Here is a 26554-nt window from a genome sequence, read left to right as displayed (position 1 = left end):
CTCAGGCCCCAGGAGCAATGTTGGTGTTATTCTGTCTCACCTGTACTTGCTTGTTGAGGATAAATTCTTCCTCAATTTCTCTGGGTTTTGAGATCATACAGGTGCATTTTCAAATGTGCCATATGAGCTCTGAATGCTTCTTGGAGTTTTGCATTAAATCTGCATGTTTCCTGAACTAATGTTTCCCATTAAAAAAAATCTTTCACGAATCACAAACTATGAGATTCCTTCTGGACATGTAATTCCTTCAATAGGTGTTCATTTTAGATTATTTTAATCCAGCTTTCTCTTTGAGCCGCTTTTCTGCAAGCCCCCATTGTCTTTGAGGGCGTGGGGTTCAAGACCACTTGCATGTGAGATAAAGCAGCCTCTGAGCACAGGCTTTCCATAATGAGGAAGGATGATTCCTTGGTGCTTTTGATTTATTTACTGGCATGCAAGAAAAATAATGGGCAGGTGGGTCTATACTGTATACGACAAATACAGAATCACTAACCCCTAGGTGAACATGCATGGTCTGAGAAATCCACGTACCTAATCGCTGCTGTTTAGACTCTTTACCATTGGGAGGAGAACTGCTTCCATGACGACGTCGTTCAGGTCCTGAAAGTTGAAAAGCAGCAAATATATTCATGCAGCGTTAACACGTTTTCTAGTGTCCGTCACCATAGTAGGACCCAGCTCAGCTGGGACTGGATTCAGTTTTTGCATCAGAATCACCCACCCTCCTGCTCTTTCCAAAATCCTATTTCCTAAGCAAGACAGAAATCAAACTGAGTCAAACTCCCCCAGCGACATTCACAGGTGTTTGAAATCAGGCAGAATGAGCCCAGCCCACCCCCTGGGGAGTGTCCCCCGGCCCCTTGGGACATATGTAAATTCCCTGGCCCCTGACAGAGCTGGCTACAGGCATGTATGGAATCTGGCTGTTACAATGCAACACGGCTACATTCTTGGGGGAACGGGGGAGTATGGCCTAACCATGATTTACATGATTTTTTCTATTGTGTGGTTATTGTAACTTATTTTGTAATCCTGGGGCATTGGAGCACAGACACCAGATGCTGCACACTAATGGATTTCGCTAGCTCTGTATCCTTATTGGGTTGCTAATTACCACCACCTAGCTCTAGCGTGAGCTCCCACTCTCCAGCGCTCAGTCCCGTGTCTCAGAATGCAGAAGGAATCGAATAGCAACACACAGCTTCTTTTGCTCTCAGAACCAAGCTCTTTTCAATCTGCACCCCAACCTAAGAGCCTTTGCCTAGATTTCTTCCAGGGTCAGACTGCACTTGCAGCTGCTCCTTCCACTGGATACTCAGCAAAAGCTCCTGGGTGGTTCCACGTTCTCATGTTATTTTAGCCTAGGGCCCATGCTAACAGTTATGTTAACTGAAAGATGCATTGACCCCAGTCAACCCCAATGAGGTTCGAACTCGCTCCTTAATAAAGTTTCACCCAGCTTGTAACACCACCAATTCAGGATAAAAGTCATCTCTTGCTGTTATTAGTTATCTATAGTACAGGAGCCCCAGTTGGGATCACCCTCTCCCCCCCATCCCCAGGTGCAAGGAGTGTGCGCGCACACACACACACACACACACACACACACACACACACACTCATGAATAAGGCCAGGAATCGTGGGAGTTGTGGGGGCCTGCGGGCACAAGAGCTGTACAAAGGGCCTCCCTGGCCACCCAGGCATGTAGGGGCTGCAGGGACATTCAGGCCGCTTCCTGGGAGCCAGGTTAGCACTGCCAGAACCCTACATCCCACACTCAAATCCCCTGCCTCAGCCCAGAGTCCCTCCTGCACCCAGACTCCCTCCTGGGGTCTGCATCCCTCCAACACCCCAGTCCCCTGCCCCAACCCAGAACCCCCTCCTGCACCCCAAGCGCCTCCTCCTGGCTCCAGCCCAGAACCCATACCCCCATCTGGAGCCCTCCGCCCTTGCCCCTTCCCCAGCCTCAGCCTCAGCCCCAGCTCAGTGAAAGTGAGTGAGGATGAGGGAGAGTGAGTGGCAGAGGGAGCGAGCAAGGGCGTAGTCTTGGAGAAGGACAGGGCAGGTGTGGGGGGGCCCTGTTGAAGAGCAGGGCAAAGGGTCCCTGAAAATTTTAAAATCAAAATGGGGGTGAAAATGGGGAGCTGCTAAAGTTTGAGAATGGCTATTTTCAGCAGATCTGAGTCAACCTGGCTGGCTGGTGGGAAGATGAAATTTTAAAGGGCCAGGACGTTCCCATATTGAGGGTTGTAGGGCTACAGAGAAGAGAAAGAGGTGGTGGCAGAGATATACGGATGTAGTCTGGTAAAACCCTGGCAGGTGTACACTACAGAAAGAAGTAGATTGAGGAGGGTGGCTGTCGGATGTGGTTTTGAATATGTAGAAGACAGTGAGTCTTGCAGATTCAAGACTGAGATAATCTATCCAAAAGCCAGCGCCCCGTACCACAGATCACAGCCCACAATGTCATTAACGTTTCCATTCACCACAACGCAATTTAGACACAGTGGTCCCAATTTGCAATCATGGTTGTGCACACCCAACACAAGCCCACATTATACAATTGCTTACTCTCCGTGCATGCATAGCATGGGGGATGCAAGTGTGTGCAAACCCTCAAGTGCAAAAAATAGTATGTGCTGCCCCACACAAATTACAAGATTTCAGGGCCACTGGCAACAGTGATTCAGAGCCATATTCTGCCTGGCATGTTGCAGGAGCTGCGTGTCCCTATTCAATTTGAGGCTACGTCTGCACTAGAAACACAGCAACCTCACAGTTGTAGGGCCTCTTCCGTCAGTGCAGGAAATCCATCTTTCTGAGAGGCAGTAGTAAGTCGACAGAACCATTTTTCCATCTGAACTATTCACACCCCGAGTGACAGAGCTGGGTTGAGCTAATTTTCTAGCCCTGAGGGTATGATTATACTATGGCAACTATACCAGCACTAGTCAACTTGTTGCTTCCCCTTTTCCTCCACTGCCTCTATCCCGCTGAGGCTCTTGTACATTTCGAAGCAGAAGCGTCGCATGGAGCTTGGCTCCACGCAGCGTTTCAATCTTTGAAATGCTACACTAATGCAGGGTCCCTGATGCCGCTGACCAAACCTTAGCTAGTCTCTAAATTCACAAACCCATGTGGGCCTGAGTGGAGCTCTAAGCATCTGTCACTGTCGGAAGTAAATGCTGTGAACCAGAGTAGGCCTGGTTTTGCCAGAACAGCAGCGCGCCAGGTGTCAGCGCATTCCTGACTGGACAGGTCGGTACAAAACCACACACACAGCACCACAAACGTCTCATCACTTATTTCTCTACTTGGAAATTGCACATGAAATGGCACTTGGCCCCTTGGCACTCAGCTCTTCGTGCTCTGTCTGCCGCCCCTTTGGGATGGATGTAGCAATAGGGTCAGTGCTTTCTACCCAAGAACCAACCCGCACACGCCCAATGGCTTCTCTCATTGAGGCTGGCTTGGGGAACAATTGCTTCCCAGCTCAGGAGGAGATACTGCTGCAGCAATAATTACCAAAGCCTTTCTCTATCTCCAGTAATTCTCTTCATGGGGGTGGGGGGTGGGGGGAAATGTGCCAGTGGTCTGGTCTGATTTTGGGAATCAGGCCCTATTTGAATGAGAGGCATCCACTGAGGTTCTTTAAGAGTGGAACAGCCATCCAGTAACACACCGGTTCCCAACCACCTGTCCACAAGCAGGCCGCGAACCCCCTCCTGCCGGGCCATGGCACATTGCCAAGCCAAGACCCCAGCTTTTATTTAGATCCACCGGCTGCGTTTCCCAGGGAATTCCCTTCCTGCCCACTTCTCCACGTAGCAGCAAGGTGAGTGGGGCAGTTGGGACCACGGTGAGGCTGTCCCTACTGGGGCAGCCTCACCTAGGGTTGCCTGGTGTCCGGTATTGACACAGACAGGCCGGTATTTTCACCTCCTGTCTGGTAAAAAAAATTCAGAAAATACCAGACATCTAAAATGTCCAGTATTTTTTTGATTTTTTCCGCCTGTGAGGCAACCCTGGCAACCCTACAGCAACCGGGCCATGCCCCTGGGCCCCCCTTTGGACTCCTGGCCTCCCCTCTAGGGCACCTGGCCCCTCCCCTCCACTTCCTTGGTTTCACAAGGAAGCTGCGTTCTGGCGCCAATCAAGAAAACAAGATGGTGGCCTTAAAGGGGCCATGCTGTTTTAACGCTGGGGGTTTTTTTGTATTTTTTTTTGCTCAGCTCTTGAGGTCCTTTTTTTTTTTTTTGCTCAACAACCTTGGTCTCCCCTTTTTCCTCAACAGAATTTTTTCCCTGTTTTTTTTGGGGGGGAGAGAGGGGTGTTCGGTATTTTTGGTTAAACCATCTGGCTACCCTAGCCTCACCTTCGCCCCGGTTCCAGCTCCCGTGGCCGCTATGTGGCCCAGCTGGTGGGGCCACATGGAAAGTGGCTGCCCCAGCTGGTGGGGTAAGGCGCTGAATGGAGAGCGGCTACCCCGGCAGGCAGGGCCAAGCACTGCACAGTCACCAGGGCCAAGCGCCCCATGACCCCATTCTCCTCCCTCCCCACTTGGCAGGAGCCTCCGCCTGGCCTCCAACTGCTCCCAGCCAGTGGGTACACACATTAATATTAAGCATTATTAAGTGCATATGTAAATATGAGTGTGCAGAATGTGTCAGTACTGTCAGACCTGTTAACTACTGCCTCTAATTGTGGTGCGATTGAGGGAAAAGGTTTGGACGGTAGAATACCCTTCAATGAGTATTAGCAACTATTGCCTTGGTTTTTTAAAGGTGTGTGTGCAGCAGTTTTTCAAATTCTTGTTAACCATCATGTCCGGTGTTCCCTTTCAGCTCAGCCTCTGGCTGGGCAGGGCTGAACAATCACTTGTGAAGCTCTGCTGACACAGCTTAGAGGGAACACTGATCATGGTCCCCCTCCTTTGATCTGCCTGATATACCATGGGCTAAAATTACCACAACAAATATGCAAATATGCAAACTAATTGCCACAATGAATATGTGAATATTTCAGTGCCGGTACGCCAACAGTTTTTGAATGAGTTTGCCAGTCCTCGGTATAAAAACGGTAGAGATGAGGTCGCCTCAGGAGTGATGCTGGCTCCTGGGCGTGCGGCACAGGAGCAGCGCCGGCCCCGGGAGTGCAGCGCATGGGTGGCACCGGCACTGGGCACGCAGTGTATGGGTGGCCCCATCCTCAGGCACGTGTGCGGCCCCGCCCCCGGGTGCCCGGCGCGTGAGTGGCCCCCCCTTCCCCGGGCGCCTGGCAGCCCCACAAGATTGGGGACCACTGCTCTATGTCTTTCAGTGTATTGCAATGTCCTGGTCTTTGGCTCCACCAAGTGAGGTTGCCAACCCTCCAGAATTGCACTGGAGTCTTCAAGAACTAAAGATTTGGTCATGTGATGAAACCTCCAGGAATACGTCCAACCCAAATTGGAAACCCAAAAGAGCTACCTAGCCCTTGGAGAGAACTTGGAAGCTCCCTGTGATATTATTAGATTTCTGATGTGATTTCTGATTTCTGATACAGAGGCAGCAAGGGGGTTGGAAATGCGTGTAGTCTACAAGATGAACAGATACGCTTAGGCTTATTGGTTATCGTACAGCCGACTACACAATGACATCCCCATAATAAATCTTTAGAGTTTAGATTGTAATCCAGGAGAGAGCAAAAGGGCCTCTGTGGGCTGGATCCAGCCCACCAAATGGGTTGATTCTGCCCGCAGAGGACATGCCGCTCCCCCACACCCCGGGGCCAATTAGGGCCTGGGAGCAGGAGGAAGCACCGCATGCTCCTGACAGGGTGGGAGGAGACTTCACCCATTTTAAGGAGGAGGGATAGCTCAGTGGTTTGAGCGTTGGCCTGCTAAACCCAGGGGTGTGAGTTCAATCCCTGTGGAGGCCATTTACAGATTGGGGGCAAAAATTTGTCAGGGATGGTGCTTGGTCCTGCTGTGAAGGCAGGGACCAGACTCAATAACCTTGCAAGGTCCCTTCCAGTTCTAGGAGATAGGCAAACTCCATTTATATATTTTTTATACTTTCCCACCCCCCCAAACCCTGACTGGCCTGGGGGCAGAAGGAGGAGCTCACAAAGTCACTTAGAGGGAACCTCTGGTGTGGGGGCAAAGACTTTATACACTCCCTCACCCCCAGACTAATCGTGGTCTGTGGGTGGGGAAGCAGGGAAGTATCCTGGCTCTGTCCCTTCTGCTTGAGGCCCGGCCCCTTCCAGTGTGGCCCAGGGCCACTTCAAAAATTTCTAAAGTGGCCCCTCGGTAAAAAATTATTGTCCACTCCTGTTCTAAAGGATTGGTGCAGTGAGTGAGATCTGAGGTATAAATTGACTTAGGAACGTGGCTGGTCCTTTAGGATTGGAAGAGCCTGTTTGGATTGGTGAGATTGGTTTGCATATCCTCTCACCTGAGTAAAGTGCGGTGCTGGTTGTGGCACAGAAGAAGCTGGAGTGTCTGGGGAATTGCTCGTGCGATTTCTTGCTGGCCAGCGTGGCAAACAGAAGTGCTCTTAGTGACTGGCTTATTGTGCCTTATAGTGGAGGACCCCAGCCTTGGGCTGTAAGAAGCACTGTCTCTAAACAATTCACCCTGATTTGACCTCTCAGCAGTGCCCACAGAAACCTGTTATATTACATCCCCTTGCATCCAATGCCATGCCATGCCAAGACAGCAGCTTACCTGTAGGCTGAGGAGATGGAACACTTCCTTCTGCAAAGTCTTCTTGTTTCTGGTTTAAATTACCTACAATTGTTAATTTAAAATAAAATTAGGGCTGTTTTATATACATACATATATATATAAAACTATTTATAACATGTTGCAAGTGGGCTAGGCTCCCCAGCCTGACAAAACCATAAGTCTGCACCATGCAAACACTCACAATGCTGTACAATGTCCCACTGGTGTCTGATAATCTGCTATGCTGCAAACCTGTGTGGGATGCTCTGACCCCCCCCCCCCCCCCCGCATTGTGCCCTGACTCACCGTTAATCTTTTGTTTTCCAGAGAGGGGTGAAATGCCACCTTTTATCCAATGACGTTTCCTCTGGCTCCTGATGGGACTCACCACATTTGTCCTGCCTCAGCCTAAATTTGACCTTCATGCTCCTTCATTAGAAACCTGGATACCCATTAATCACCTGATTTCAACAGCACCGCAGTGTGGCAACCTACAGATTCCAGGCCGATGCTACACTTTAAATTTGCCAGGGATCTTTAAATTGGTGATGCATGAATGTAACATAGTTGTCCAGGAAAAGACAGCGGTTTCAGCAGCAAGTGGAAAATAATTAAGGTTTTCATTTTCATTACCCAGGAATGTGTGGGAAAAGTTTTTGATTTATGAGCTAAGCACCACTGCTAAGCTATCAGCAGTTAAATAGCAAACAATAATGAAGAAACTTATTAACTGCCAGAGTAAAACACCTCAGGAAATGAACAGATGTTTTATTTCATAGTTGCTGCTCCAAGCTGCCTGTCTACAGTTTTAGGCAGACCTCATTACACTGGTTTGTACTTGGCCACTGTTTGGAAGTTCTTTAGAAGGAGAAAACTACAAAAGTTTTTCTCTTTAAATGAAAAAAAACCTCTGGAACACAGTTCAGTGGCAAGGAATGGAGCTGAGGAAGCTTCCACAGCTGCAGCCTTGCAGACCCAGGTATGGGTAAATGGTGATCACTGTAGCACGAGTGAATGACCTTAAAATGTTTAGCTCTTTGGTGTGGCTAAAGCTCAGCATTTCTCAGAGACTCTTGGGTGTAGGGAAAATAATTAGACTGGAAGCTTCCCAAGAACAGACACTTTCTGGTGCCAATTCCAGCATTTCCTATTTCTACTTGAGCTGGAAGTACAATGAGCTCAGTAGAGTATGTTAGTATCTCCACTTCCAGGGCCCTGCTGAAAGCAGGAAGCAGACAGGTATGCGTAGAAGGTCTCTGCATTGTACTTGCCTTCTACCAATAACCATGAACAATGATTTTTTTAATATTTGTATTATAGTAGTGTTCAGAGTTGTCCATCAAGATCACGGTGTGATGTAATGGGGATTGCGTTCACTCTGTTTCCTTTCTACTGTCCATTGTTCTTTTGTAAGTGTGTGTGTGTGTGTGTGTGTGTGTGTGTGTGTGTGTGTGTGTGTGTGCACTGCCTCAGTTTCCCTGGGCACTGCATCAGTGCCCAGCTAGGGAGTTTTGGGTGTGACTCTCACTGAGGGGGAGGTTGCCCCATCTTAGCACGTACAAGCTAGACGAAGGAGAAGGAGGGCCTGCCTACAGGCTGGGACCAGTTGCTGAGTGTGTGATTTCTCTCAGCGGGCTTAGGATGAGGGGAAGGGGCCAAGGGCACTGGCTCTGGGCCCCCTTCTCCCCAAGATGGATTGTACTGCTTCTGGTTCCTGTGTTAACAACAAGTCTGTGCTACGCTGTACCCCTGTCAATGAATAAACCTTCTGTTCTACTTGTTGGCTGAGAGTCACACCTGGCTGAGGATGGGGGTGCAGGGCCCAGAGACTCCCCACAGCTCCGTGACACACAGTATTAGGTACTGTAAAATAAACATATGAAGCCACAACTCCTGCCCTGGAGATTTTACAATCTAAGTGGGGAAAAAAAATCACTGAACTCTGAGACAAAAACCTGTTTTAGTTTGACCCCTGTAAGAAAGTACAAGTCAATACTTAGTTTTAGCCTGTTGCTGGATTTAGCCTTGTTCCTCTTTCTTTTTGTGTGTGGGCTGTTCCTGGTGCATATGGCTATTCATATAAACAAATAGGGTTCATGTGCAATAACAAGATGGGTTTCATGATGAGCTGTTAGTTGTTTGCATAATTCTCCCACTAAGCAGGAAGCTAAAGCTACTCAACTGCTAAACAGAGAAGACACCCTCGGTGAAATCCTCGATCTACTGAGTTTCAACACACGTAACAGGAACTTTTACATAAGTGATGGTATCTACACTATTCTGTGCAGTGGATTCATTGCAAAAATTACTTTCCAAAGCTTCCTCCTACATTCTGCTGTATGGATCAGACTGGGAAAAATTTCTTTTTATGTTTTCAAAAGGTGAAAACTGCCTCACGCCTTTCTGAGGGCTCTAAGGTCATAAAGAATATGGGGTAAATTGTCCCAGTAGTTGGAATATGCAATTGCATCAATTATAATGATATAATCAACACTATTAATAGAATTATAAAAGAAAATGGCAGATATTTATATTATAATCACTCTTTGTCCTCTCACCAAAGTTTCTGGGATTTGTCTAGGGCAGAATACATTGTCTTGTCTTAGTCCCAATTTGGATTTGTCATTGCCTTGAGTCGTTCCAAAGATTTTGCCTCTATGGACATTTCTAGTTTGGGAATCTGGTAGTTCTGATCATTCAGAGAGAGGCCCTGATCCTTGACGGCACTGTGCACCCTCAACTCCCAGCTAGTTCAACAGGAATTAAGAGCATTCAATATCTTCCATGATCACATGCAGAATGGGCAAAAGGAGGCTTCAACCTGATCCATTTACTGTACTGCACTGTATTTCCACTAAGGATGTTAAATTGCAGTTAGTTGACTAGTCGAGCAGTCGATGGAATTTCCATCGACTACTCAACCAGTCGATAGGCACTTCTGCATTCCTCCTTTGAAATGTACAAGAGCCCCCGCTGGGGTTCTTGTACATTTCAAAGGAGGAACGCAGACCTCTGCGTGCAGCCCAGAGTCAGCGGGAAGTTCTGCTGACTCCGGGCAGCACGCGGGCATGCCTGCTTTGAAATGTACAAGAGTCCCCAGTGGGGGCCCTTGTACATTTCAAAGCCATGGAGCCTGGGGTCAGTGGGGGACTCTGAGTCCCCCACTGACCCCGGGCTCCATACTGTGCTGTATGCCGTGTGGAGCCCAGGGTCAGTTGGGGACCCCAGCTGACCCTGGTTCCACGTGGCATTTCAGCGAACCCAAAATCAGCTGGGGATCTGATAGAGGCAGCAAAGGGAGGAATCGAATAGTTGACTGACTACCCGATAAGCATTTAGTCAACTAGTCCTTAACATCCTTAATTTCCAGCCTAAGATATCCACTTCCACAATGCAAAATTCACTCCTGCCATTGCTCATTGGGCTGTGACACAACGTTAGCCCAGCAGCTCTAGTGAAGCTGGACCTAAGAATGGTGGCACTATGGGATCAGGCTTGTTTGGGAAGAAGCCAGTGGGAACTGTGTGTCAGTATGAACTGCTGCTGATCAACCCCCCAGCTCTTTCTCCTTTACCTTCTCCTGAGGCACTCATAAGTAGTATTTCCAGGTGCATGGGGAGGTTGCCTTCCATGCAGAGACACTGAATAAACTGCTTCCAAATGCTGGGTCCTGCATTCTCAACTGTGCTGAGGACCAACAAGACCTTTTCTTTGCAGTCAGCAATTCCAGCCACATGACTCAGGTCCACGTGAGGGAGGAAATGTTTGGCTTTCATAAGCAGCCATTCAGGGGCATGACTCAGGGACTCCACCAGCTGTGGCTGAACATTCGCAATGGCCTTCTGGAGATCCATTTCCTCCACTGGGAGCTGGAGGGAAGAAACCGGTGAGGTTACTAGTGGAGTTGGGAACAATGGAAACACCTTCAAATCCCTCCCTGGTGTTATCTCAGAGGGGCAGCCGTGTTACTCTGTTTTAGCAAAAATAATGAGGAGTCCTGTGGCACCTTCAAGATTTATTTGGGCATCAGCATTTGTGGGTTAGAATTCACTTCATCGGCTGCATCAGGATTCCTTGTTGTTTTTACCCAGTGTAGGTTAGGCTCCTTATACAAAACCCTATTTCTATTGCTCCCGTGTCCATCCACTCCCACCACCATTTGTCTGTTTTAGTCACCAACTGCACGATTGTCAGAATCCTAGACCATAAGCTCTTTGGGGTAGGGACTGTTTGTCACTATAGTGCCCAGTACAAATGCAAGCCAATCCCTGCTTGGGGTTGCTTGGGTGCTACTGTTCTAGAAATAAATAACAGACCCCTAGAGCATGTGGAGCTGTGCAAACAAACAGTTACAACTTCATCATCAATGACTTCATTGACATGGCAAGTTTAATCCCAGTTACTACAGCATCATAACGACAGAGCAGCTGGCAGGCTTTGGATTCGAAAGTGGGGTTGTATTGTCCTATTTAGACATTGATGCAGCCATCCTTATTCATGCTCCATTGACTTCAGTGAGAATTGTGGCATGTTCATGGTCAGTCTGGAGACACAAAACATTCCACATGCATGTTCTACTCTCACACCCTCTTCTGCCCCACCCAACTGAAGAGCTCCTACCTGCATCCTGAGACGGTGGGTTTCTTTCTCGAGTTTTACATTTTCAGATGTAACTGTGGATTTTCCTCCATCTTCTGTAGAATTATCGACCCGTCAGTGTTATACTTTCAATAGGCATTGGTTCTTGGCCATGTGCAGGTAAGTGCAGGTAAGTGACTGCTTGGTCCTCTGCAGCCTCCTAAAAGGAAAGAAGTGAGTGTTAACAGAGCAGGATATAAATACACATGAATAAATACAAAATGACGCACAATTACAAGCATTTCACATTTCAGAGCTCTATAGAGGAGAGCAGCAGGAGACCAATAATGGGTTACGGAACCTTTCATCTCCAAGTGAACGGTTCAAATCCAACTCACTGTGACCTTCTGTAAGACACGCTGCCTTTTTGTACCTCAGTTTCCACATGCAGCTAATAGCAGCAGAGGTGCTCTAAGACCTAGTTAATGTCTGGAAAGTGCTGTCAGAGGTGAGGCAGCATAGCAAGGCACTAGTACTGCCATCAACCTGCCACCACAACTGTCTCTAAGTAGCACTCTTATTGGGTGTTTTGGAAAAGAAGCTAAGAAATGAAGAAGCCATGGAGACTAAATTACTACAGCCTGTCTCCGACTTATGAACCGGTTACGGACCAAGCAATTGGTCGTCACTTGGTTTGTTCGTAAGTCGGACCCCATTGAGTTACACGCGACCGCGCTGTTCGTAAGCGCGGATCGCGTTCATAACTCAGGGTCTGCCATTTATGACACTTTTGGTCGTAACTGCGAACAGTCGTAAGTCGACCGTTCGCAACTCGGGGACCGGCTGTATCTATCTCCCAAACGGGAGGAGGGGAGTTGGAGGAGAGGAGGAAGCATCCCTTCCTGTCCAGGGCTGAAAATGATGGTGGTGCAGAGTAAGGATGTTAAATTGCAATTAATTGACTAGGCAATAGGCACTTCTACATTCCTCCTTTGAAAAGCCCCGGCAGGGATTCTTGTACATTTCAAAGGAGGAATGCGGAACTCTGCGTGCAGCCCAGGGCCAGCGGGAAGTCCCACCGATTCCGGGCTGCATGCAGCATGCCTGATTTGAAATGTACAAGAGTCCCAGTGGGGGCTCTTGTGCATTTCAAAGCCACAGCGCCCTCACGGTGCCCAGGGTCAGCGGGAGACTCATGGAGCCCGCTGATCATTGGCTCCATGCTGTGCTGCATGCCGCACGGACCCTGGAGTCAGCTGGGGACTCCCCAGCTGATCCTAGTTCTGCTGAAATACCACACGGAGCCTGGGATCAGCTGGGGAGTCCCCAGCTGATCCCGGGCTCCACAGCGCTGCCCCTTTGAAACGCTGAGGTGGCATTTCAAAGGGGAAGCTGCCGGACAGCTGAGTCGGGGATCAGCTGTGCGGTACTGCCCCTTTGAACGCCGCTGCCACGTTTCAAAGGGGCAGTGCTGCAGAGCTGATTCCAAGCCCAGCTGTGTAGCGCTGCCCCTTTGAAACGCCAAGGCAGCATTTCAAGGCAGCAGTGCTGTACAGCTGATCCCCGGCTCAGCTGTACAGTGCTGCTGCTTTGAAGTACCACTTCTTCCCCTACCCCCTTTGCCGCCTCTATCCGATAGAGGCAGCAAGGGGGGAAATCGACTAGTCGACTACTCGACTGACTATCCGATAAGCATTTGCTTATCGGATAGTTGACTAGTCCTTAACATCCTTAGTACAGAGTAGAGAAATTTGTACTGTTAATTTGATATACTTCACTAACATTATTTTCCCTAATAAATAAATATATCTGGGAATCTATCTTGGGCTCCATATTGGCCTCATCTTTGTAGTACCTGAGACTTGGCCCAGATATGCTATCTATACTTTGATTTGGTCTCCTAGCTATTCATCTAACATCTTTCACCATCAGTCATTTCACTTACCATTCAAGACAATAAGACAGGATAAAAAAAGTCATAACAGTAGCCTGAGAGTTCATTTTCTGCAAGACAGAGGACCCGCATAAATTCCTAAAGTATGAAGATGATGGGAGAAAAAGTGAGTGAGTTTGTACCTCATGGATAGACTAAGTTCCTGATCCAAAGCTAATTGAAATCAAAAGAAAGACACCCATCAACTTCAGTGGGCTTTGAGATCAGGTGTCATTGTGGATAGCTCTCTGAAAACATCCACTCAGTGTGCAGGAGCCATCAAAAAAGGCGAACACAATGTTAGGAATCATGTTAACAGGGATAGAGAATAAAACTTATTGCCTCTCTATAAATCCACTCATAGGTGAGGCCCGTTGTTGGTGGGTTTGACAAGGTGAGCCTTAGACTAACTAAGGGTATGTCTACACTACCCTCCTAATTCGAACTAGGAGGGTAATGTAGGCATACCGCACTTGCAAATGAAGCCCGGGATTTGAATTTCCCGGGCTTCATTTGCATGAAGCCGGCCGGCGCCATTTTTAAACGCCGGCAGTTCGAACCCCATGCCGCGCGGCTACACGCGGCACGGAGTAGCTAGTTCGGATTAGGCTTCCTAATCCGAACCAGCTGTACTCCTCATTCCACAAGGAGTACAGCTAGTTCGGATTAGGAAGCCTAATCCGAACTAGCTACTCTGTGCCACGTGTAGCCGCGCGGCACGGGGTTCGAACTGCCGGCATTTAAAAATGGCGCCGGCCGGCTTCATGCAAATGAAGCCCGGGAAATTCAAATCCCGGGCTTCATTTGCAAGTGCGGTATGCCTACATTACCCTGCTAGTTCGAATTAGGAGGGTAGTGTAGACATACCCTAAGTCCCTGTTTCCTGGGTAAACTGGCAGGGACTGGCCTAGAACCAGCAGGAATTTTCCAGAAGCAGTCTGGACAATCAGGCCAGTTAGAAGACCTGGAGTTAATTCGAAGCTTTCCAGAGCCAATCAAGAACCAGTTGGGAGAGGTTTAAAAGAGCTCTTCTTCTGTAGTTAGTTGGCATGTGAGGAGCAAGGAAGGAGCCAAAGTGCTGAGAGCGAGAGGATGGTTTCAACACGGGATACACTTGATATTACATCACAATCTACATTCCATCTTATTTAGAAAATACCGGACAGTTCTATTTTCTCATTTCATTTTCTCAATTTGTTTCCCAAACAGAAAGTTCAAATACTGGACTGTCCAGTTCAAAACCGGACACCTGGCAACCCTAGTGAGAGCTGGGAGCGGCAAGGCAGGAGGAGTGTGTTGGAAGAGCAAGTCCCCGAGGCTAGCTCATGATGAGTATGGCTTGGTAGGCTGTGAACCCTGCCTCTAGTAAAAAGAAAGAGGCCGTGTGGTGGGACACAGTGAGCCTCTGAGGCTAAATGCTATCCACCAGAAGCGCAGACTCACAGGCACATCCAGAGCTTTGCCACACTGAGCAAAGTCATTTTGTGTAGATTACGCTTATAGGAAAGTTCAAGAAATTACATAAATGTCATAGAATTTGTATTAATGTGCTTGCACAAGGGAAATAAAAGAACAGTTTTAAATTTGTAGGAATTCAACTTCCAACATTCATTTAATTTAATAATTACCATACATAGTAAATTTTAATCAGAAACTCGTAAGGCTTCCATTACTCTTTCTGGGTATATCTACACTACCCCCCTAGTTCGAACTAGGGGGGTTAGTGTAGTCATATGGAGTTGCAAATGAAGCCCGGGATTTGAATTTCCCGGGCTTCATTTGCATGAAGCCGGCCGGCGCCATTTTTAAATGCCGGCTAGTTCGGACCCCGTGCCGCACGGCTACATGCGGCACGGACTAGCTAGTTCGGATTAGGCTTCCTATCCGAACTAGCTGTACGCCTCATGGAACTAGCTAGTCTGTGCCGCGTGTAGCCGTGCGGCACGGGGTCCGAACTAGCCGGCATTTAAAAATGGCGCCGGCCGGCTTCATGCAAATGAAGCCCGGGAAATTCAAATCCCGGGCTTCATTTGCAACTCCGTATGACTACATTACCCCCCTAGTTCGAACTAGGGGGGTAGTGTAGACATACCCTCTGTAACTAATTTGAATGATTTTGTGATTTGTAACAGTAAACATTTTCCTTGCACTAAAATGACAGTTGAATAGGTGACTCAATTTTAATTTTGCTAGCAAAAGTGTTTATGAACTTTAATCATAATAGTCATGACTAGGGACATAATCATGTAGTTGATTAACTGATAAGCAAAAGCGTATAAGTTAATGCTATAGGCTACACGCATTTCTCCTCCTCTGTCAGTATATTTTTTAGTAAGATGGCCTGCAGCTGCACTCAGTCCTGGCTCATGCCAGGACAGGGATCTATCCTTGCTCCAGTTCTGCTTTTAAAGTGTATTAGGAGCCAGGCAGACAGGCAACTTGGCTCAGTTCTGGCTCACACCAGGTCTGGGAGCTCAGATCCCACCCCTCAGACAGGGGCTGCTGCCACCCTGCGCTACTGTCTCTGTTTCAGAGGAAGCAGCGTGGGACAACAGGCAGCCAGTCCGTGAGGGGAGCTGGTTTAGATAGAATAGTCGAGTAACTGATAAGAATTCATGAGGTTAATCGATTATTCAATTAACGGATGTTTAACATCCCTAGTCATGACTTTTTTCCAGTGAAAAACAAAAATAATCATTTAAACCTTTCACCCAGCATGTTCAAGTGTAAAAAGTAGTACATTCCACTAATTTAAGTGGCAGGATTGTTTATGCAAAATTTGGTATCTGTAGGTAATCTCAAAGTATGACTTTATTTTGCACAAACAAAACCACAAACAAACAAACTCTTCAAAATATATAATAGATGCTATGCCCATATCTTGAATATTGCATGCAGATGTAGTTGCTTCATCTCCAAAAAGATATCTTGGCATTGGAAAAAGTTAAAAAAAAGGGTAACAAAAATGATTAGGGGTTTCAGTTTGAAATGGCTGCTATATGAGGAGAGATTAATAAAACTGGGACTCAGAAAAGAGGAGACTAAGGGGGGGATAGGACAGAGGTCTATAAAATCATGACAGGTGAGGAGAAAGTAAATAAGGAAAAGTTATTTACTTGCTCCCATAACACAAAAATGAAGGCTCACCAAATGAAATTAATAAGCAGCAGATTTTTAAAAAAGGAAGTTTTTCTTCACGCAATGCACAGTTAACATGCGGAACTCTTTGCCAGAGGACGTTGCGAAGACCAGGACTATAACAGGGTTCAAAAAAGAGCTAGATAAACTCAGGGGGCTCGTCTACATTGGCCCCTTTTCCGGAAGGGGCATGCTAATTTTTCAGATCGTAATAGGGAAATCCGCGGGGGATTTAAATATCCCCCGCGGCATTTAAATAAAAATGTCCGCCGCTTTTTTCCGGCTTTTAGAAAAGCCGGAAAAGAGCGTCTACACTGGCCCCGATCCGGCCCGATCCTCCGGAAAAAAGCCCTTTTCCGGAGGATCTCTTATTCCTACTTCAAAGTAGGAATAAGAGATCCTCCAGAAAAGGGCTTTTTTCCGGAGGATCGGGCCGGATCGGGGCCAGTGTAGACGCTCTTTTCCGGCTTTTCTAAAAGCCGGAAAAAAGCGGCGGACATTTTTATTTAAATGCCGCGGGGGATATTTAAATCCCCCGCGGATTTCCCTATTACGATCTGAAAAATTAGCATGCCCCTTCCGGAAAAGGGGCCAATGTAGACGAGCCCAGGGTGAAAAGGTCCATCAATGGCTATTAACCAGTATGGACAGAGACAGTGTACCTAGCTTCTGTTTGTTAGAAGCTGGAAATGGGTGAGAGGGAGCGATCACTTGTTGATTACCTATTCTATTCATTCCCATTTAAATATCTGGCACAGGCCACTGGGAAGACAGGATACTGGTCTAGATGAACCTTTGATATAACCTAGTGTGGCCATTCTTATGTTCTTATTTGCATTTCAACAAGACTTTGTTTCGTAAAGTACAACCATTTTTGGCATAAACAGATTCTGATCCCAACAGGCAGAATTGCAGGGTAAAGTATTAACTCGGTAATTGAGTGTTTAGAGGTGTACAAATGTCAGAAGGGGAGTTGCTGGTGTAGTGTTGAGTCAAACTGAAGTGAAAATATGCAGATCTTAACTCCCCTACACACAAAACGAAACAGAGACTGCAGAAACTACCTTCCAGTCTGGCTACTCTCTCATTCCTGAGTTTGCACTAGGCCCAAATCAAGCAGCCTAACGCTCAGCAACCCTTTTACCCTCCAGTTCCCATACGAGCCATGGATGAAGGCTGGGGCGTACTGGCACTGCTTCCCACTGCATGCCAATATCTCCGGCACAGACAGGACCACGCCCCCTTCCCCACTCTCTATAACTAAAGGCGAACTCGCACAACATCAAAATATGGGGAGAAGGGAAGCAGCCCCGTTCTCAGGAATCCAGAGAAAAACAGCCAAATCTGCTTTCAGGCTGAAGCCAAAGAGCACAGTGCAGCTCGCCACCCTCTCCACAATGACTCTTAGGACAAAACCAATCAAAAATGCCTTTCCTGTACACTGACAGGAAGAGGACTGATCAGGTACCGTTCATTTATTTGAAAGACTTTGACTCTCAAGATAAAATGGCTGATTTCTAAACTGTTTGTCACCAGACCAAGTGGTGCTTGCCATCACAATCCAGCTTTGTCCTACCACCTGCACCAAACTCTCATTCTTTCCAAACATTAGCAACTTTCTTAGCTGCTTTGGATGCTTTAGCAGGCAAACTCTTAATGACAGTTCTTGTTTTCTGTGCACACTTATTATGCCAGCATTTACAGAACTGCTGTAGTTAAGGATCTATCAGCATTCCCATCCCAAATCCAGTTTTTAAGGTGTGCAATTTGGAAATGAACTTCTGTTCTGCATTGAAATTTGGCATGAAAACATGTTGCCCAAAGAGTCATCATCATTGACCTTCACACACAGTGGTGTATAGTCCTGGTTGATTATAGAATGACTATGAGCCGCCATTGTGACATGGCCGTGAAAAAGGCTAATACGATCTTGGATGTATTAGGCGAGGTATTTCCAGTAGGGATAAGGAGGTGTTAGTGCCATTATACAAGGCGTTGGTGAGACCCCATTTGGAATACTGTGTGCAGTTCTGGTCTCCCATGTTTAAGAAGGATGAATTCAAACTGGAACAGGTACAAAGAAGGGCCACTAGGATGATCCAAGGAATGGAAAACCTGTCTTATGAAAGGAGACTCAAGGAGCTTGGCTTGTTTACTTTAACCAAAAGAAGGCTGAGGGGAGACATGATTGCACTTTTTAAATATATTAGAGGGATAAATACCAGGGAGGGAGAGGAATTATTTAAGTTTAATACCAATGTGGACACAAGAACAAATGGATATAAGCTGGTTAGTAGGAAGTTTAGACTTGAGATTAGACAAAGGTTTCTAACCATTAGAGGAGTGAGGTTCTGGAACAGCCTACCAAGGGAAGTAGTGGGGGCAAAAGATCTATCTGGTTTCAAGATTAAACTAGATGGGTTTATGAAGGGGATGGTTTGATGAGATAACATGATCTTGGTAACTAATTGACCATTCATTATCAGTGGGAAATAGGTCAATGGAGGGATGATAGGAGTTACTACAGAGAACTTTCTGGGTGTCTGGCTGATGAGTCTTGCCCACATGCTCAGGGTTTAGCTGATCACCATATTTGGGGTCGGGAAGGAATTTTCCTCCAGGGTAGATTGGCAGAGGCCCTGGAGGTTTTTCGCCTTCCTCTGTAGCATGGGGCACAGATCACAGCTGGAGGATTCTCTGCATCTTGGGGCCTTCAAAGTACTTGAAGGCTTCAATATCTGAGATATAGGTGAGAGGATTATTCTAGGAGGGGTGGGTGAGATTTTGTGGCCTGCACTGTGCAGGGGGTCAGACTAGATGATCATAATGGTCCCTTCTGACCTTAAAGTCTATGAGTCTATGAGTCTATGAACACAGGTCTGTCTCTGGCCAGCCTTTCAATAGTGCTCTCACCACTGGCAGTCATACAAGTCACTGTGTGACTCTGGAAGGCTCTCACACACAGCTGAGATGGAATTCTTTGTTGCTGTTTCTGTAACAAAAGCTACTCCCAATCCTGGGGCATTCTTAGTCTGGCTCCTCCCTCCCCTCCCCCCTCCCCCCGACCTTTCCGGCTTGGTCGAACCTAAGGAGCACTAAGCTCCCACTGGCCTAGCTCCTGGGATCATAAGAACACACAAGCTGCCACGCCCCGACAAGGCGCATGCACACGGGGCAGTGGCCAAAGAGAAAATAAAAATAAATCCACTAATGCCTTTCCTTAGAAAAAGAACATCTAAAAATGTTCCAATGGAATATTTTTCTATCAACAAATATCATCATTGAACCTTCCCACAAAAACGTGTCTATTTCAACAACAACAAATATAAAAATGGCATAAAAAATTCCTTATCTTCTTTTGATTCTATTTCGAAATAGCTTATTTTGAAATTTGGCACATCTACACAGTGCCAAATTTCGAAATAATGCACTATTTCAAGACATCCCTTAACTCTTGTGGAACGAGGGTTACAGAAAAGCCAAAATAGCACTCCCACTATTTTTTGAAAAATATTTTGAAATAACGGGTGGCTTGTTAAGATACGGGATAGCTATTTCGGGATACCGCCGGTATCCCCAAATAGCCACGCAGTGTAGTCATTCCCTGGGAGACTATTATTTAAGTCTTCCACAGCAGAACACTTAGATTGATTTTACAGTATAAATGACTGACCTTTACTCACCTTTGTTGTACAGGAGACTACGCACATAAGTAAAAACTACTCATGCAAGTAATAGCTTACAAGATTAGCCCATAACACCACAAAACACAGTACGGGTACTAATGGAAGATGATTAGTCCAGAATATGAACTCTTGTAAATAGGAAAAAAAATTGTACATGGATATGGAAACAATGTGTGAAAATCAGCTTAAAGTCCATCAGGTCTTTCAGTCCTCTTCTCCAGATATGGCACTGCAAAATAAAAGCACAACGCAACCCAACAGGTAGCCAGGGCCAGAGTTCTACATACTGGTTCCAAACTAGGCAGAGGGGCTTTTAAAGCCAAACAGAAACATTTTGGTTTCCATCACAGCCTTTGTAACGCTTGAGCTGTAAAACGGTCAAAACATCAGTGGAAAAAGCAGAACACTTAGATTGATTTTACAGGATAAATGACTGACCTTTACTCACCTTTGTTGTACAGGAGACTACGCACATAAGTAAAAACTATTCATGCAAGTAAGTACACAAGCTGCTTTCTACCCTCCCACATGAAACAAAAAACCAAAACGTGATGCTGACCACCATGAACTTAACTGCTGCACAGACACTGGAGAACATGTACTTACCTAGGGAAAGACACACAAACAACTGCAGAAATGGACAGAGACAAAGACTCCAAAATAAGAGAATCCCAAAATTGTGTTCTCTTTAGCTCTGACTTCTGCACATCTCAGGGACTACTTGCAAATTACTACACACGTACACTCCCACGCTCCACAAGGCCCAATTAAAACTGAAAGTAAAACCAATATGGAATTCCCCCTTGCAACCGCCCTTTTGTGTGTTAAATATATTAGGAACTCATGCCAAACATACAGGGGGAAGACTGGGTAAAAAAGGCATCCCTTCCTAAGGAATACACCTTAAAAAAACCATCCAGAAAGCCTCCAATGGGTGTAAATCCCAGCTCCGCCAAAACAAAGGTTACACTGGTGGGAGCCTCAACGTACCCATAGTTCCAAAAGCACCGATGGGAATTTCCCCCTAAAATTCCCAAGCAAAGACATAGCCTTGAGGAATTTAAAGGGAAGATTCTAAAAGCTCAGGGTGCTCCCTTTGGATAAAATTTGGCACAAAATTAGGGGGACTCAGGCAATCTGTGAAATGGTCCAGGAATGCACAGAGACATATGTATATTGATAGGTTCTTTTGTACTAGCGAGCCACAGAGTGACTGCAGAAAAACAGCTTGGTAAGCGCTCAAAACTAGATCAGATATTCCTGTTCAGTCACCAGAGCACCAATGAAGCCATGCTGACTGATACCAAATGATGATCCAACCCAATATGCATTAATAATACCTAGCTTTTGCAAAGGATTTTACCTCCATGTATCTCAAAGGGTAATATCAATATCTGTATTTTACAGATGGGGAAACTGAGGCACAGAAAGAGGCAGTGGCTTGCCTATAGTCAGCCAGCAGGCCAGTGACAGTGCTGCAAAGAGAACCAGGTTTCCCAGTTCCCACTTCAGTGTTTTATCTACTAGGCCCCACTATCACATGATGGAAACCTAGTAATATGATTAGATAACAATGAGCTTCAGCAGCTACCACTACAAGTTCACAAACCGGAATAAAAAGACAAGGTTTACTGGCCCTCATGTTTCCCTTTGTGTCTTATTGTATGGTAGAATCTGGGTTGGAGGAGGGAGAAACAGTAACAGGAAACTCAGGGTATGTCTACACTAGCCCCCAGATCGACCTAGGGAGGGTAATGAGGGCAACCGAAATTGCAAATCAAGCCCGAGAATTAAATATCCTGCTCTTGATTTGCATGTTCCCGGCTGGTCGCCATTTTAGAAATTGACTAGCCTGAAGTAACTGCCCGTGTCTACATGCGGCAGTGAAACGTGATTCCGATTTAAAGCCCCTAAATCGAATTAGCTGGTAAACCTCACTGCAGGAGGAATACCAGCTAATTCAAGTTAGGGCTTTAAATCGGAATCCCGTTTCACTGCCCGTTTCACTGCCAAGTGAACAATATTAAGTCAGTGGCACTGGTATGGGCACCTGTATGGCCCACAATATGCCAACATTTTTATGGCTGATCTTGAATTATGTTTCCTCAGCTCTCGTCCCCTACCACTCCTCCTCTATTTACACTATATTGATGACATCATCATCTGGACCCGTTGGAAGGAGAGCCTTGGAGAATTGCACAGGGATTTCAACAACTTCCACCCCACCATCAACCTTAGCCTGGACCAGTCCACATAAGAGATCCACTTCCTTGACACTATAGTACAAATAAATGATAGTCATAGGCATGCTCAGGGGGTGTGCCGGGTGTGCCCAGGCACACCCTAATGTCTCGGCCGGCTAGCGGCTGCTGGAGGAGGATGAGGGGGATTTGAGACGGGGAGCTGCAACCCCTCATTTTCCCTGTGGCCATCTACAGGGCACTTACGCTGCAGAGAGAGTGCATGGACAGTGGAAGCAGCTGGGGCCCGACGACAGATGCCGCCTCAAGCCATTTTTGCGCTCCGGGCACCGCCTGGCCCAGCAGCACCCCGTGGCGCCCTTTCAGCGCCTGGGGGCGCCCCCGCCCATCCCGGCAGCACCGCGCAGCACCCCTTCTGCGCCTGGGGCCCCATCCCCGTCCTCAGCCCCGGCCACGCCCATCCCGGCAGCACCACGCGGCGCCCCTTCTGCGTCTGGGGCCCCATCCCCGTCCTCAGCCCTGGCCACGCCCATCCCGGCAGCACCACGCAGCGCCCCTTCTGCGCCCAGGAGCCCGGCCCCATCCTCGGCCCCATCCCGGCAGCACCACACAGTGCCCCTTCTGCGCCCAGGGCCCCGGCCTCATCCTCGGCCCCGCCCCGCCCGGCAACACTGCATGGCAACACTGCATGGAAGGGGGGGGGAAATAGGGGGCAGAGGTGGGAGAGGAAGGGGCATGTGCTGAGGGGCAGGGGGCAGGTCAGGAGAAAAGAGGGGAAGGCACCAAGGGACAGGGTAGAGGAGAGACAAATGCCAGGGGAACAAGTGGAGACAATAAGGAAAAGGGCAGGATGGGAGATGTCAGTGGAAGGGGGGACAGGGTGATGCTGGGAGAGGAGAGGGTACGGGCATTGGGTTAGAGGGGGAGGCGGAGGTGCTGGGAGAAGGCTTCAAAGAAGGAGTGGGCATGAGGAAGACAGGGATGGAGCAAGACGTGTGAGGGAACAGAGGCATGAGGGGAACGGGGGCAGAGGGTGGTGAGGGGGTGGGCATCAGGGAAAAAGAGGGCAAAGCGGGCAGGGGCAAGGAGGGAAGGGGGAGGCACCAGGAGGGTGCAGGGATAAGGGAAGGTGCAGGGGATTCTGGGGGTGAAGCAGAAGGGCAGACACCTGCAGGGGAGGGACCTGTACCAGAGGAGAGAGGCAGGGCAGGTGTGTAGAGGGAGGTGTTAGGAGAGGGGATGAGGAGGGGTAGCTCACATGATCAGAGTGGGGCTACTGAAGGAGTGGGCACAGGGGGGAGAGAAGGGCTGATGGAGGGGGGCAGGTCTCAGGAAGGCTGAGGGCAGTGAGAAGGGCAGGAGTCAGGACAGCAGAGGAGGGTGAGGAGCTGGGGGGCAGCAGGCACCAGGGGAGCTGATGGAGCAAGGGGAGACATGGCAGCAGAGGGAAAAGGTCGAGGTTCATAAGATATTTATTAATAACTTGGGTGCCACAGTGGCACATCCAAACAAGCCACATGAACTCAGTACTGGTGCACAACACAAAATTCATTCTGCTCATGGGAGGAAACTGTTAGAGGGAACACTTCCCCCCGCCTCTCCACCCCCGAGGTAATGTCACACATGTTGGGTTAATGCAATTGCAGGATAGTTGCATAAGAGGGATTTGGTGGGGGCCAAACTAATCCCTATTGGTAGGAGGATGGTGGGAAAAGTCCTTAGAGGGGGATCACATGACACCTTTTACTTCTGGTCATGTGTCCATCTTGCCCCAAGAGCGTTACCTTCAGAGGTGTGGCCAATGGGAGTTGGGGTATGGCCAAATGGGGGTCAAAGTACATTTAAAAAAAATTCTGTGGGTGCACACCCTAATGAAATGTGCTGCGCACGCCTATGATGATAGTCACAACCACCACCCTATACTGAAAACCTACTGACCGCTATTCTTACCTCCATGCTTCTAGCTTCCATCCAAGACACTTCACACAAACGATTGTCTACAACCAACCCCTAACATACAACCAGATTTGCTCCAATCTCATAGACAGAAACAAACACCTGCAAGATCTTTATCAGGCATTCTTAAAACTTAAATACCCACATGGGAAAGTAAAGAAACAGACTGACAGAGCCAGACATGTACCCAGAAGTCAACAAGGAAAATAACAAAACAACACTGGTCATCACTTACAGCCCCCCCCCCCGCCCGCCTGCCACTTAAACTAGGGATATTAAATTGTGAGTCATTGACTGGGCTTGAACAAAGACATTAACTGGTTGTCCCGTTACAAAACCAATTTCTCCTGCCTTTAACATCTGCATTTCTATGTCAAAAGCTATGTATGGGACACATCCAACCCACTTAATTACCCCCCATTAACATGGGTGCTACAATGAACAGGTACTTCTGCTGTTATATATCTCTTGGTTTATTTCCACTCCAACTCATCTGATGGAGATCCCATGATCACATGAAAACTCATGATTTATATATTTTGGTTAGTCTCTAAGGTGCCACAGGACTACTTGTTGTTTTTAATAGTAACCTCAGTAACTTGTGGCTGAATCTTTTAGAAAGGCATCTAGTGGTGATTTCAAGATTTTATCCAGGTTGATGAACAGCAATTTCAAATCAACATTCACTATTTCAACTAGGGGGCTGTGTCTAGACTGGCCAATTTTTCTGGAAAAGCAGCTGCTTTTCCTGAAAAACTTGCCAACGGTCCACACTGGCCGCTTGAATTTCTGCAAAAGCACTGACGATCTCATGTATGATTGTCAGTGTTTTTGCGGAAATACTATGCTGCTCCCGTTTGGGCAAAAGTCTTTTTCCGAAAAACTTTTGCGCACAAGGGCCAGTGTAGACAGCAGAGATTTGTTTTCTGCAAAAATTTTTCCGCCAAAAGTGCTTTTGCGGAAAAGCGTCCTGCCAATCTAGACGCGCTTTTCCGAAAATCATGCCAGTCTAGACGTAGCCGGGATGTAAATGGTTAACCAATTAACTGGGTGATGCCTACCAAATATAGTTAACTGGCAGGGGCTGGAGTAGCACCCTGCCGGATGTGGACAGGCCCAGCCCCGCCAAAGCAGCACCATGGGTAGAGGCGCTCCAGTCCAGCTAGAAGAGCAGTCCTTGCCAGCCCACCCAGGCTAGAGAAAAACCCTCTCCTCTTGTTTAAGCAGCTCCCATTGGCTGAGACTGTGGCGAACGGGAGCGGCAAGTGACTGTACCTGCAGAGACACAGGTAAATAAAGTGTCAGCACCCTCCAGGGGCTAACCCTGGTGAGCTGAGTCCTGCCCATGGGCTGGTTATTGCCCATCACTGAACTCGGGAAAGAGCCCGGGGAAACACAGCAGGGACACTGCGGGTTACATTGCCAGCTGCAATGCTGGCTAATGCCGCCTCTAAAAGTTTCAGAAAACGAAGCTGCTGCTATTTTAATCGCGGTGTTTCAAGGGAAGGCAGGGAATGAACTAAGCATCCAGTGGCAGGGGCCGGCGCCCACCGTGCTCCCCTCTGACCAGCTGACCGCAGGGCCCCTGGCAGGCAGGTCTCACCCCGTCTCCTGGACCCGGGCCTCTCCAGAGGTGCTTCCCGGCTTTGCTCTGCCCCCGCGCGGGGTTCCCACACCCCCCCCCCCCCGGGTTCCCACGCGCTGAGCTTCTGCCCCGCTTTGTACCGGGGACTCGCGCTGCCAGCCCGGCGGGAGCCGGCCCCGGTGCCTCGGCCCCGCCGGCAGGCTCAGGTGCAGCTGTCAGCCGGAGAGCGAGGGGCCCTGAGGCAGGCCGGGGCGGACACGAAGAGGCTTCGGGCGAGTACTCACCGCGCTGCCTGCGCGCCCCGCCCGCCGCCCCGCATGGCGCTGCCCCGCTCGAAACTGAAAATAACTTGTCGGTGCGAGGCGGCCGCGCCTCTGCCGGGAAACCATGTGACCCGCCGCAGCCCGCATCCCCCGGGCCCGTCTCCTCCGTCCGCCCGCTCCTGGCGCGCTGCCTGCACCCCCCGCCCGAAACCGCGGAGCCAACTCCCATTGGGCCTGCCGCCGTGGGGCGCGAACCCCCAGGCTCTGCGCTGGGGCAGAGGCGGGTGCGTGGGGAGCGGGCGGGGGTCTGGTCCGGGGAGCAGGTTTTGCTTGGCACTGCTCTTCAGAGGAGGCCTCGAGGGGTCCAGCGCAGTCCCCGCAGCTCCCCAGTCCAGCCACAGTCCCACGCAGCTCCCCAGACCCACTCAGTCCAGCCACAGTCCCCACACAGCTCCCCAGTCCACTCAGTCCAGCCACAGTCCCACTCAGCTCCCCAGTCCA

The 26554-nt window shown here is 48.4% G+C and overlaps 1 protein-coding gene across 4 annotated transcripts in view; it reads right to left on the bottom strand.

Annotated features, from left to right (window-relative positions):
- NLRC5 (NLR family CARD domain containing 5) overlaps positions 1-26206 on the bottom strand; it is an 89759-nt gene extending 63553 nt beyond the window's left edge. For 2 of the 4 annotated variants that reach the window (XM_075940384.2, XM_075940388.2), the window contains exons 1-5: positions 20655-24446; positions 11334-11511; positions 10288-10582; positions 6714-6776; positions 535-603 (exon numbers count right to left, since the gene is read on the bottom strand). In XM_075940384.2, coding sequence (XP_075796499.2) covers positions 535-603; positions 6714-6776; positions 10288-10582; positions 11334-11339 — 433 coding nt within the window. In that variant the 5' untranslated portion in view covers positions 11340-11511; positions 20655-24446. The other 2 variants (XM_075940385.2, XM_075940386.2) reach the window with 2 other exon arrangements.
- Positions 26207-26554: the final 348 nt, after the last annotated feature.

Source organism: Pelodiscus sinensis, chromosome 12, assembly GCF_052426305.1.
Source record: "Pelodiscus sinensis isolate ZL-2025 chromosome 12, ASM5242630v1, whole genome shotgun sequence".
In the NCBI taxonomy this organism is placed as follows: domain Eukaryota; kingdom Metazoa; phylum Chordata; order Testudines; family Trionychidae; genus Pelodiscus; species Pelodiscus sinensis.
Note: the sequence above shows the minus strand (reverse complement) of the source record. Positions and strands in the feature narration are given on the sequence as shown.